General features: G+C 48.3%; 1 protein-coding gene across 1 annotated transcript; it reads left to right on the forward strand.

Moving 5' to 3' along the window:
- The first annotated feature begins 116 nt into the window (after positions 1-116).
- On the forward strand, positions 117-10,126 carry LOC141096392 (uncharacterized). The gene is made up of 2 exons (XM_073582949.1): positions 117-2,227; positions 7,874-10,126. Exons 1-2 carry the CDS (start codon positions 1,874-1,876, stop codon positions 9,074-9,076), a joined length of 1,557 nt encoding a protein of 518 aa, XP_073439050.1. The 5' UTR covers positions 117-1,873; the 3' UTR covers positions 9,077-10,126.
- Positions 10,127-12,700: the final 2,574 nt, after the last annotated feature.

Here is a 12,700-nt window from a genome sequence, read left to right on the forward strand (position 1 = left end):
TGGAGAGTTGTGCAATGATGGGGGTAGTGGTGGCAAATTGGGTTACACTCGGCCATCAGAGGTGCAAGTCCTCTGGTTATAAGAGTCTATGATGGGATTATTAACCCTTTAAAGGGAATCTGTGACCAGGTATTTGCCACCAAATCTGAGAGCGTCTTGATGTAGGATCAGAGACCCTGATTCCGGTGATGTGTCACTTACTAGGCGCTGTGATGCTATTTCAGTAAAATCATTGTTTTATCACTAGGAGATTATCACTACAGGACTAGGTGTCTGGTGCCTTCTAGTCCTACCACGCCCCCAGCTCTGATTGGAAGCAGTCAGTGTACACAGAAAGCAGCCAATCAGTGGTGTGGCCGGGGTTATACACAGCTCTGCATTAGATCTGCAGAGAAAATAGTGATTGTATCAAAATGACAGCAAGCAGCCTACTAAGTGATATATCGTTGGAATCAGGGTCTCAGCTCCTACATTATGCTACTCTCAGATTACATAGCAAAACCTTTTGTTTTTCGTTTTCCACATGATTTAGCTGTAGGATGGGATCATGCCAGTGTATTTCACAGCTACAATGCAGACTGTAATGCCCGGTTCCTGAATTGAACTAACATCCTCCTCTGCTACCGGGCCGGTCTGCATACAGGTCATGAAATACAGTCCTGTAAACTCAGCTAAATTCATCATTTGTGACTTTTCGAAATGAGCGGCAGTTTTTTTGCACAAATGTTTTCCCAGTGACCCGAGTGTAATAAAAAGTCCGCCGAATTTTGTCTTGGTCGCAGTTGAAGACTAATTTGCGATATTTTAAAGAAACAAGACTTTTTGGTCTAAAAAAGTACAAAAAAAATAGGTCAAGGGCAAAACAAAAGTTTAATTTTGTGCTAAATTCATCATCCCCTATGCGCCGTTTTGAAGAATTTGACACACAAAAATGGAAACAAAGATCACACGACAAAAGAGAAAACCACCTGATGGATCGGCCCCATAAAGGGGTTGTCCAGTGCTCTTATATTGATGGTCTGTCCTTACGGCTCAATCTTACACGAACTGGCCGGCGGCTCTCCCCATCCTTGTGTGACAGCTGCATACAAATACATGAAGCTGTTGGGTGGGCAGAGCCGCCGGCCAGTCCGTGCACTGATTTCCGATCTCGCTCCGATTTATTCTGCCCATCTGAATGCATCCATTTGCATTTATCCCCTTACTGACCGCTGACGGGATAGTACGTCAGCGGTCAGTATCCCCTGCTTTGAGGTGGGCTCTGGCGGTGGGTGATAAAAAAGAACCTAGACATGTTTGGTGTCTATGAACTCGTAATGACCTGGAGAATCATAATGGCAGGTCAGTTTTAGCATTTAGTGAACCTAGCAAAAAAGCCAAACAAAAAACAACTGTGGGATTGCACTTTTTTGTAAATTTCAACGCACTTGGAGTTTTTTTCCCCATTTTCTAGTACACGAAATGGTAAAACCAATGGTGTCGTTCAAAAGTACAACTCGTCCCGCAAAGAACAAGCCCTCACACGGCCATATTGACGGAAAAATAAAAAAAAGTTATGGCTCTGGGAAGGAGGGGAGCGAAAAATGAAAACGCAAAACCGAATAAAAGTGCAAATATGTTACAAAGTGTAATGTTAATTAAGAATGACTAATAATGCTGCCACCCGGAGGAGATGGACAGGCTCGGCTCTGCTACATCTGTACAGACTCCACAGCTGGCTTTCGCTTCCTGGCCTCCAGTGATCTGATTGACACCCAGCAGGCCCTATGTGGTCAGGCACAGTGCACACACCCAGCCAATGTTGTGGAGGGAGCTGGAGGCTGAGCCTGAGTAACTTCCTCAGAACTGAGCAGGAAGGAAAAAGCCCCAGAGAATGAAGAGCACTGCAGGCAGGCACAGGCTGTACCGGGAGTACATCGCCCACTATGAGGCCGGGAGCCATGAAGGCCATGTGGCACTGTGCAGGGCCGACGTTCACCTGGGCAGGGGCGACGTTCACCTGGGCAGGGGCGACGTTCACCAGGTCGGGGGCGACGTTCACCAGGGCGACTGCCCCGCAGCCCTGGGGGAAAACTACGCTCAGCTCATCAGACAGACCCTGCAGAGCACAAAGCTGGAGCAGAAGGTGGAGGCGCTGAAGCAGATGATGAAGGGGTTTGCAGTCCTGGAGCTGATCTGTGTCAACTTATTTCTGTTCCCATGGAGGAAAGAGATCAGGACACTGAAGGTAGGAAAAGCAGGGAAGGGGAGGCGAAACGAAGGGGAAGCGCTGGGGAGGCGAAACAAAGGGGAAGCGCAGGGGAGGCGAAACGAAGGGGAAGCTCTGGGGAGGCGAAACGAAGGGGAAGCGCTGGGGAGGCGAAGCGAAGGGGAAGCACAGGGGAGGCGAAACGAAGGGGAAGCGAAACGAAGGGGAAGCGCTGGGGAGGCAAAACAAAGGGGAAGCGCTGGGGAGGCAAAACAAAGGGGAAGTGCTGGGGAGGCGAAACGAAGGGGAAGCGCTGGGGAGGCGAAACGAAGGGGAAGCGCTGGGGAGGCGAAGCGAAGGGGAAGCGCTGGGGAAGCGAAACGAAGGGGAAGCGCTGGGGAAGCGCTGGGCAAGCGAAACGAAGGGGAAGCGCTGGGGAAGCGCTAGGGAGGTGAAACAAAGGGGAAGCGCTGAGGAGGGGAAGCGCTAGGGAGGCGAAACAAAGGGGAAGCGCTAGGGAGGCGAAACGAAGGGGAAGCGCTGGGGAGGCGAATCGAAGGGGAAGAGCAGGGGAGGCGAAACGAAGGGGAAGCGCTGGGGAGGCGAAACGAAGGGGAAGCACAAGGGAGGTGAAACGAAGGGGAAGCACAGGGGAAGGCGAATCGAAGGGGAAGAGCAGGGGAGGCGAAACAAAGCAGAAGTGCTGGGGAGGCAAAACGAAGTGGAGGCGAAATGAAGGGGAAGCACTGGGGAGGCGAAACAAAGGGGAAGCACAGGGGGAGGCGAATTGAAGGGGAAGAGCAGGGGAGGCGAAACAAAGCGGAAGTGCTAGGGAGGCGAAACGAAGGGGAAGCAGTGGGGAGGCGAAAAGAAGGTGAAGCACAGGGGGGGGGAAATCGCTGGGGGAGGGAAAGCAAAGGGTCAGAGTAGGTGGAGGCAATGTGCATGGGAGGCAAAGCCCAGGGGAAAGGAAAGCAGGGAAATGGGAAGAACACGGGAGGAGAAGGGGGAGCACAGCACAGGGGAGTAGTGCAGGGGAGGCGAAGCGCATGGGAGGTGAAGAGCACATGAAGTAAAGTGCAGGGGCAGGGAAAGAGCAGTGGAGGCGATGTGCTGGGGAGGTGAAGGGCAGGGAAAATTGCACAGGGAGGGAAAGACCAGGGGAAGCAAAGAGCAGAGTAAAGGGGAAAGAGCAGAGGAGGTGATGTGCAGGGAAGGCGAAGCTCAGGGGGAGGGAAACAGTGGGGGAGGTGATGGGCAGAGGGTTCGTAAGCACAGGCAGAGGGTATGAGCAGGGGACGTGAAGCGCAGGTGAGACATACAATGGGGACTCGCCAGCTAAGGGCCCCTTTACATTTAGCGATGCACCAGCGATCCCGACAACGATACGACCCGGTCAGGATCGCTGGTGCGTCGCTAAATGGTCGCTAGTGAGCTGCCACACAGGCAGATCTCACCAGCGATCAGCACCAGCGATAAGCCATCCGCCGGCGGTCGCTCTTACCTGTCACACGGCAGCGATGATGACGACTTCCGCCTGCGTCCATGCGTCGCTAGTCGGCGCCAGCGGGACGCCAACAAGAAAAAAATGGCCCAGGACGTTCCAGCACGATCAGCGATTTCCAGCGGGGGGGGGCGGTCGCAGGTACGTGTCACATGTAGCTACAAAGTCGGTGGCGCGCTAGCGATCTCGCTATGTGAGAAGGGGGCTTAAGCCTCAACTTTAAGAGCTAATTTGACCCATGAGAGCTCGACATTTTCAGCATGGAGGTGCGACCACCGGGACCTGCACCAATCAGCAAAACGGGGAACTTTTAGGGTATGCGGATTTTTCCGCAGAATCCACAGGTCAAAATGCCTGCGTTTTACCTGCGGATTTTGTGTGGATTTCACCTGCGTTTGTACGTCTGCGGAATCACTTTTTTCCAGCAGCCCCATAGAGAATGAATGGAATGGCTGCCGGGCGTCCAACCTGCCGCTCTGTTATGTAAAAATTCCATATTCTGCCAATCGTTGCAGGTCCCATCGGTCGACCCCTAACGGATCACTAAGATATCACTGACCCTGCAGAAAGGTAATAACTTGTCTTTACAGGACAACCCCTTTGAAAGGGTATTCAAGCCCACAAAAAAAGATATGCAGGATTAGAAAAATCAACAGCACCCCAAAAGTCCACTGGTTGTGTTTGGTATTACAGCTGAGATCCATTGGTGGATCTTCTGTTCGCTACTGTATATAGAAGTGTTATCAATCATTGTACAGGAGGAGGAGGAGGTGAGCTGTGACATCACCTATTGTGAATGGTGGATCCTGTGTTATCTACTGTATATAGAGGTGTTATCAGTCATTGTATAGGAGGAGGGGGAGGGGAGCTGTGACATCACCTATTGAGAATGGTGGATCCTGTTATCTACTGTATATAGAGGTGTTATCGGTCATTGTACAGGAGGAGGAGGTGAGCTGTGACATCACCTATTGTGGATGGTGGATCCTGTTATCTACTGTATATAGAGGTGTTATCGGTCATTGTACAGGAGGAGGAGGTGAACTGTGACATCACCTATTGTGAGTGGTGGATCCTGTGTCATATACTGTATATAGAGGTGTTATCAGTCATTGTACAGGAGGAGGAGGTGAGCTGTGACATCACCTATTGTGAATGGTGGATCCTGTGTTATCTACTGTATATAGAGGAGATATCAGTCATTGTACAGGAGGAGGTGAGCTGTGACATCACCTATTGTGAATGGAGGATTCTGTGTTATCTGCTGTATATAGAGGTGTTATCAGTCATTGTATAGGAGGAGGTGAGCTGTGACATCACCTATTGTGAATGGTGGATCCTGTTATCTACTGTATATAGAGGTGTTATCGGTCATTGTACAGGAGGAGGAGGTGAACTGTGACATCACCTATTGTGAATGGTGGATCCTGTGTAATCTACTGTATATAGAAGTGTTATCAGTCATTGTACACGAGGAGGAGGAGGTGAGCTGTGACATCGCCTATTGTGAATTCCTTCCGAATGGAAGAACAGTGTTTCAACATCATCTAAAAAAAAATCCCTGGAGTGAGAGATCTGTAATCAGCCGATTCACAACAGCACCGAGCTCAGAGTAACAAAATAGGATCTGTCAACAGCATCTTGTTAGGGGCTTCCAGACCTAGTACATGCCATTATTTTAAATACTGGAGATATTTAAAGGACAAAACTTTTTTTTTTCATTTGAGGAGACCCTGATTATTAACCGCCCATTGTGTGGAGTTTTCTGTATTTAGCTCTAGGGATAGTGATCTTATCAGTTTAGGTTCTGTTATTTTGAGTTTACAAAACACCGATTACAGGAAGAGGCGATGACATCACCGGAGGAAGGAAAGCTGCAGATTTATCCTAGAAACTAAAGGCCACCTGTGTTACAATGCAAAATAAAAGATGTCAGTGTATTAACATATTTTAAAGGGCTGGTAACATTAAAAAAAAATCCACTGCGTTATGATTTTTTTGCCTTTTTTATTGCCTTTCTCTTTCTCTGCTGTGGCTCATTTTCTCTGTAGCGACTCATATCTGCAGTGTTTTTTTTTCTCTGCAGCTGCTCTTTCTCTGCAGCGGCTCTTTCTCTGCTGCGGCTCTTTCTCTGCAGCTGCTCTCTTTCTCTGCAGCAGCTCTTTCCCTGCAGCAGCTCTCTTTCTCTGCAGCAGCTCTTTCCCTGCAGCAGCTCTCTTTCTCTGCTGAGGCTCTTTTTCTCTGCAGCGGCTCTTTTTCTCTGCAGCAGCTCTTTCCCTGCAGCAGCTCTCTTTCTCTGCTGAGGCTCTTTTTCTCTGCAGCGGCTCTTTTTCTGCTGCGGCTCTGTTTCTCTGCATCGGCTCTTTCTCTGCAGCTGCTCTCTTTCTCTGCAGTGGCTCTTTCCCTGCAGCAGCTCTCTTTCTCTGCTGAGGCTCTCTTTCTCTGCAGCTGCTCTCTTTCTCTGCAGTGGCTCTTTCCCTGCAGCAGCTCTCTTTCTCTGCAGCTGCTCTTTTTCTCTGCAGTGGCTTTTGTTCTGCAGCTCTCTTTCTCTGCAGCTGCTCTTTTTCTCTGCTGCGGCTTTTTTTCTGTAGTGGCTCTTTCTCTGCAGCTGCTCTCTTTCTCTGCAGTGGCTCTTTCCCTGCAGCAGCTCTCTTTCTCTGCTGAGGCTCTTTTTCTCTGCAGTGGCTCTTTCCCTGCAGCAGCTCTCTTTCTCTGCAGTGGCTCTTTCCCTGCAGCAGCTCTCTTTCTCTGCAGCTGCTCTTTTTCTCTGCAGTGGCTTTTGTTCTGCAGCTCTCTTTCTCTGCATCGGCTCTTTCTCTGCAACTGCTCTTTTTCTCTGCTGCGGCTTTTTTTCTGTAGCGGCTCTTTCTCTGCAGCAGCTCTGTCTCTGCTGAGGCTCTCTTTCTCTGCTGCGGCTCTTTTTCTCTGCAGCTGCTCTTTCTCTGCAGCTGCTCTCTTTCTCTGCATCGGCTCTTTCTCTGCATCGGCTCTCTTTCTCTACAGCGGCTCTTTTTCTCTGCTGCGGCTCTCTTTTTCTGCTGCGGCTCTTTCTCTGCAGCTGCGGCTTTTTCTCTGCAGTGGCTCTCTTTCTCTGCTGAGGCTCTCTTTCTCTGCATCAGCTCTTTCTCTGCAGCGGCTCTTTCTCTGCAGCTGCTCTTTTTCTCTGCAGTGGCTCTTTCCCTGCAGCTGCTCTCTTTCTCTGCAGCGGCTCTTTTTCTCTGCTGCAGCTCTTTCTCTGCTGCGGCTCTTTTTCTCTGCTGCGGCTCTCTTTTTCTGCTGCGGCTCTTTCTCTGCAGCTGCGGCTTTTTCTCTGCAGTGGCTCTCTTTCTCTGCTGAGGCTCTCTTTCTCTGCATCAGCTCTTTCTCTGCAGCGGCTCTTTCTCTGCAGCTGCTCTTTTTCTCTGCAGTGGCTCTTTCCCTGCAGCTGCTCTCTTTCTCTGCAGCGGCTCTTTTTCTCTGCTGCAGCTCTTTCTCTACAGCGGCTCTTTTTCTCTGCTGCGGCTCTCTTTTTCTGCTGCGGCTCTTTCTCTGCAGCTGCGGCTTTTTCTCTGCAGTGGCTCTCTTTCTCTGCTGAGGCTCTCTTTCTCTGCTGAGGCTCTTTCTCTGCAGCGGCTCTTTCTCTGCAGCTGCTCTTTTTCTCTGCAGTGGCTCTTTCCCTGCAGCTGCTCTCTTTCTCTGCAGCGGCTCTTTTTCTCTGCTGCAGCTCTTTCTCTGCTGCGGCACTCTTTCTCTGCATCAGCTCTTTCTCTGCAGCGGCTCTTTCTCTGCAGCTGCTCTTTTTCTCTGCTGCAGCTCTTTCTCTGCTGCGGCACTCTTTCTCTGCATCAGCTCTTTCTCTGCAGCGGCTCTTTCTCTGCAGCTGCTCTTTTTCTCTGCTGCAGCTCTTTGCAGCTGCTCTCTTTCTCTGCATCAGCTCTTTCTCTGCAGCTGCTCTTTTTCTCTGCTGCAGGTCTTTTTCTCTGCTGCGGCTCTTTTTCTGCTGCAGCTCTCTTTCTCTGCTGCGGCTCTTTTTCGCTGCAGCTGCTCTTTCTCTGCAGCTGCTCTCTTTCTCTGCATCGGCTCTTTCTCTTCAGCTGCTCTTTTTCTCTGCAGTGGTTCTTTCTCACCCATCCAGATACATCCAGTTGGTTTTATTTTGTTTATTTTTGCTATAATATAATTTCATGTTTTTGTTTTTGCAGAAATTTACTGGGACTTTTGTCTATTTTATTCAACCTGTCATCCCAGAAGATGCCATCAGGCAAATCCTCCAACGAGTGGGTTACTCGATAGTGTCCAACACGGAATATACAATTGGAGGCAGGATAAATAGTGAGGAAGCCAAGCAGACGGCCTTCGACTTGTATCTATCGAGAATTCAGTGTGAAAATATGCTTTGGCGCCTCAATGAAGATAAATCCGTCTCCGTAAGTCTTTTGGTTCCTGGGCCTGGCCATGAAGCAAAACATGGGAGTGATCCTACTGGCCAAACTGGTAAAAATACCAGTGGACCTGATGAAATGCAAAATTTAAATCTTAAAAGCAACGACCCTATAAAAGCCGCGGAGATGACCGTAACCCATACGAGCAGCCAGGACGACGTCTCTGATCTTTCGGAAGAGAAGCCACGTTATTATACCAAGCGCATGGACAGCGATGAGTTCCTCTACAACTACAGTGACCTCAACTTGGCCCAACGGCCAATTTTCCCATTACATATGAAGCCAACAAAGTGGGTAGCTCCAGTCTCCGAAGAACCAAACTTTGCCAAACCTGATATTCCTGATGGATCAGCCAAGATCGAGGGCAGAGACCTTGCCGAGAAGATCATTTATGACCTACAAGGTGACAACATTGACATAACGACTTTTTCGGAACAGCTGGACCTTCCGAAATCTCTGGTGTCTAATGAGTCTCCTGCTGAAGTCATCGCGCCGACCAAGCAAGAGCGCGTGGTGTCCAAACTAAAGATGCTGAACATGTCCGGAGAGTCGTTGACTTACCCTATCGAGGAAACGGCGGCGCCCGGCTCGGCAAAGTTATCTGAAAGCAGCGATCTGGGCAAAATTGAGGTCAAGTGGGCATTCCTGACAACTAAGGAGGGCACAGAGAGCTTTGCCAGTCCGATGTCCCCATCTTCTGATTTCTCCATGTTGAATATTTCTGGCAACTCACCGATTTGGACTCCAGGTACCGATCATAGGCTCCGAGAGCCACCCAACTCCACATACATTCCACCACGGGCACCGGAAACCGAGCGTATGAGATCGCCAAATATCAAAGCAGAGGAACATCACTTCCAGGTCTCTTCTCCATCCGGAGATGCCCTTCTGGATAATGAGTATAATATACATGAAGATATCAAGGAGGACTACGTGATGATCACCAAAAAGGACCAAAACTGAGTCTGATGGACGGGGCTGCGTACTCTGTATGCAGGGAGGTCACCGATGCTGTGCAGTAGCGCCACCTAGTGGTGGGTGAAGAAAGAAGTTTTTTTGCCTTTCCAAGCGAATTCCAGCTCTGAATCAGAATATTGGAGCGCCAATTGTTAGAAATGGTAGCCAAAGCCAAAACTCAGGGTTTTTCTGAAGACAACATCATGAGCAGTAGACATTTTATTTTTACCTAAACTTTTTCTTTGCACTTTGTCCAGAATGGAAAGTTATGAAACTTTGCAAATAACATAACTTTTTTGGGGGATTTGTCTAGTCCTTGAACAAAAAAAAAAAAAAAAATCTGAATTTTCTCCAGTCTATTTAGATGCATTGGATCAGACTGCTTTGGAGTACAGATGATGGCAGTGATGTTTCAGCTCAGCACCTGTGTCTCACTAACTGGGGAGAACCTGCGGCAGGAGAGGAGACGGGATCTCACCCATCACTGCCATCATCTGTACTCCGAATGAGAACATTCTGATATCAATGCCGCAAATAGACTAGGGAAAAGGTTTGGAAGCCACTTGCAAGTATTTTTTACAGGAATAAAGTGGTTTCTCATCTCCTGCTTTTCCCCCAATCTATTTCCTGCATGGATATGAGAACGTACTCATTTGGAGTACAGATGATGGCAGTAATAGGTCAGCTCGTCTCCTCCTCTGAATGTTCTGATTTTCAGCCGATTCCCAGAGTTAGGCCACATTCACATGCTCAGTATCTGGTCAGTATTTTGCATCAGTATTTGTAAGCCAAGACCAGTGATACAGGTGCTGAGCTGATCCATCACTGCCATCATCTGTACTCCATAGGAGTACGTCCTGATATCAGTGCAGCTGTGGGCAGAAAATAGTCTGGGGAAAGTGATTTTTAAAGATTCCATGCTAGACAAAATTAATAAAACTAATATAAAAAGTTTAGCTACTTTTTAAGGTGAATATTTAGATAACCGTAACGATGTACTGATGACTGTGAAGCATCATTATGTATGTATCATGATAAATGATCTTTTTCAATGTATATTTGTTTCTTATCCAATCCTGCGAGCTTAAAAAAAAAAAAAAAACGTTCTAGAAATTCACTAGTATTATACTCCAGAGCTGCATTTATAATTCTGCTTCGTTGGAAACAAACACATTCCTAACAGTTCATCTGAGCTCCTATGGCAATACTCGTATATTAGTGACTAATTAGTGACATAGGTTCCCAGATTTAGGCAGTGATGAGAGATTTCAGCTCTGAAGCCTGAAGGATTGCGATTTCAGCTCTGCAGGAGTATAATGCATTTAGAAAATGATTTACATTTTTTTTTTAAGTGGAATAATTCACTATGTAAATTCTGTAACTGAAGCCTCGTCATAGTATAACCTTGTACCCACAGGCGTGTAAGTGCATGGTTAGTGGAGGGAGAACCTTCAACCTACATCAGGGAGGATCTTATGTGTACATAACTGGGTGAAATGGTTAGTATATATTACTATAACCTTTGCTATGTTTTAATCTCTAGTTTGTTGGGGGTCTTTTTTGGGGGGTGGTTGACTCCTAGAGGGGATAGAATGGCTAAACTAATGTCGACAAGTTGTCAGATAGAACTTGGACCTATGTACTTCCTTCTCATCAAGGAGTACAAAACGTTTTCAACTTCTTGTTAACCTAATGGGGTCTATGGAAGGAGACAGATAAGTGACCATGATGCTGCTGGTCCTAAAGGGAAAATAAGGATGAGTAAATATCCCTTTAAAAGAAAAAAGGAACATTTTCAGTAAATAATACATTAATACAAAAAGGAGGGGAGAGGAGGGGTGTGCAGCTGCAGATTCTCTCTCTAGTCTGCCAGACTGAACAGGGAGAATTGGGGATATATCTGAATGATATTGATAAAATTACAGAGGGATTTCGTACAGTGTGGAGAGGCACCATGCACCAAGCTGTCACGGTAGGTGTGGATATATCGGTAGCTGTCAATCATAAATTAGAACCGCCCACTGGACACCTAAGCTAGAAAACAGATTTAGAGCCATAAACTATAAGTTATTGTCACGATGACCCGTCCTGTGTGACGCGACCCGCAGGCTGGTAACTAAGACAACAAGACACGGCACATGATACTGTCCTGTGTGACACGGCCCGCAGGCCGGTAACTAAAACAACAAGACACAGGGAAACAGTTACAACGGTGGGCCCTGCAATAGGGAAAGGGGACATGGAGACCTCCTGCACTCCCCTGAGTCAGTGTCCCTAACGCTCCTAACGTTCCGTACCAGGCGCCGATCAGGAACCTGTCGTCCTAGCACACCCTACACCTATCCCTTGCTAGGGAGCTGGGTGGCGCAGGCACTGGCCCCACCACTGTACTAATACACACTAAGGAAAAACACAAACAGGGAAACACCACTTAGCTTTACTCTGTTGCACTTGCTCCTGGCAACAGAGTCCACCACCAGAATGCAGCTCTTCTCCTGAATCGCTGCCAACAAGCTCTGTCAGGGCCACAAGGAAATCCCCTGACTCCTTCCACACCAGGATAAGACAGTGCTGCAAGGAACGCTCTTCAGCTACTTCCTCTGCCAAGGATGGTTGAAATGAACACTATCACCAACACTGATTGCAAAACCTGTGACTCTTTTATAGAGAGCCAGAGCAATAATACCTGCATTATAATCATGTGCACATAACTAAAGAAACCAAAGTGCAATAATGCTCACCACCACCGGGGGCAAACTTAGAACAAAAGACACCACAGTGCAATAATCCTAATGGCCACCGGGGGCAAAAACCAAACTTAAGCACAGCTTAAGAAAAAAAAAAAAGGTTACCTGTGCTTTTTATCAGTCCTGATCCAGCATGGATCATGACAGTTACACTGACTCTATACTGTGAGGCAGTGACCGGTGTCATGTGCGAGGGTCACTAGGTGTCCCCCAGGATGAGGACGAAGTCCTATTAGACCCGCTGGAGTGCCTTGTGTTCACAGCAGGATGCCTGTAAGTCACAGGGCAGAGATAAAAGTGAGCATGGACTTGGACAGGTTATTTGGCCAAGGCATTATTCAGTAAAAACCCGGCATGGGCTTTTATTTTTGGAGTGATCTACAGGATGGTAGTGGGGCGGGTCGCTCCACTCCACAGGGCCGGGTCTTACAAGTGGCCCTGCAGTATAGGGTTTTGGGTGTGCCAGTGTTGGTCTTGGAAGCAGACCGAGCAGGAGGCTTGTGCAGAGCGCCCTCTGTGTGAGGCCTGAAGCCTCAGCGTACACAGCGGTGCTGTCTCTCACGACAGCGGTCCTGGACTGTATGTGATTTTCCCGGCTGCGATCCGGAGGATACAGCGTGCTGTGCACTGTGTGGGTTTTTCTTTTTGGACTTGCTTGGGTCACTGCCCAGCGTGGACACCGCTGCACTACAATACCCACAAAAAATATATATCAACCTGCTCAGTGGACCGAGCTCTACAACATGCTGCCGGTGGCTTAATAACGGGACAGGTTTCCTTTAAGGCCGTAGGTCTGAGACATATCCCATTAACACCCTATTACAGTTTTGCTTTGTGCTTCTGCTGTAAACCCGCCATCATCACAATACACTTGCAACAAAAA

Source organism: Dendrobates tinctorius, unplaced genomic scaffold (genome assembly GCF_039654945.1).
Source record: "Dendrobates tinctorius isolate UK_male_01 unplaced genomic scaffold, ASM3965494v1 ptg000009l, whole genome shotgun sequence".
Taxonomy (NCBI): Eukaryota; Metazoa; Chordata; class Amphibia; order Anura; family Dendrobatidae; genus Dendrobates; species Dendrobates tinctorius.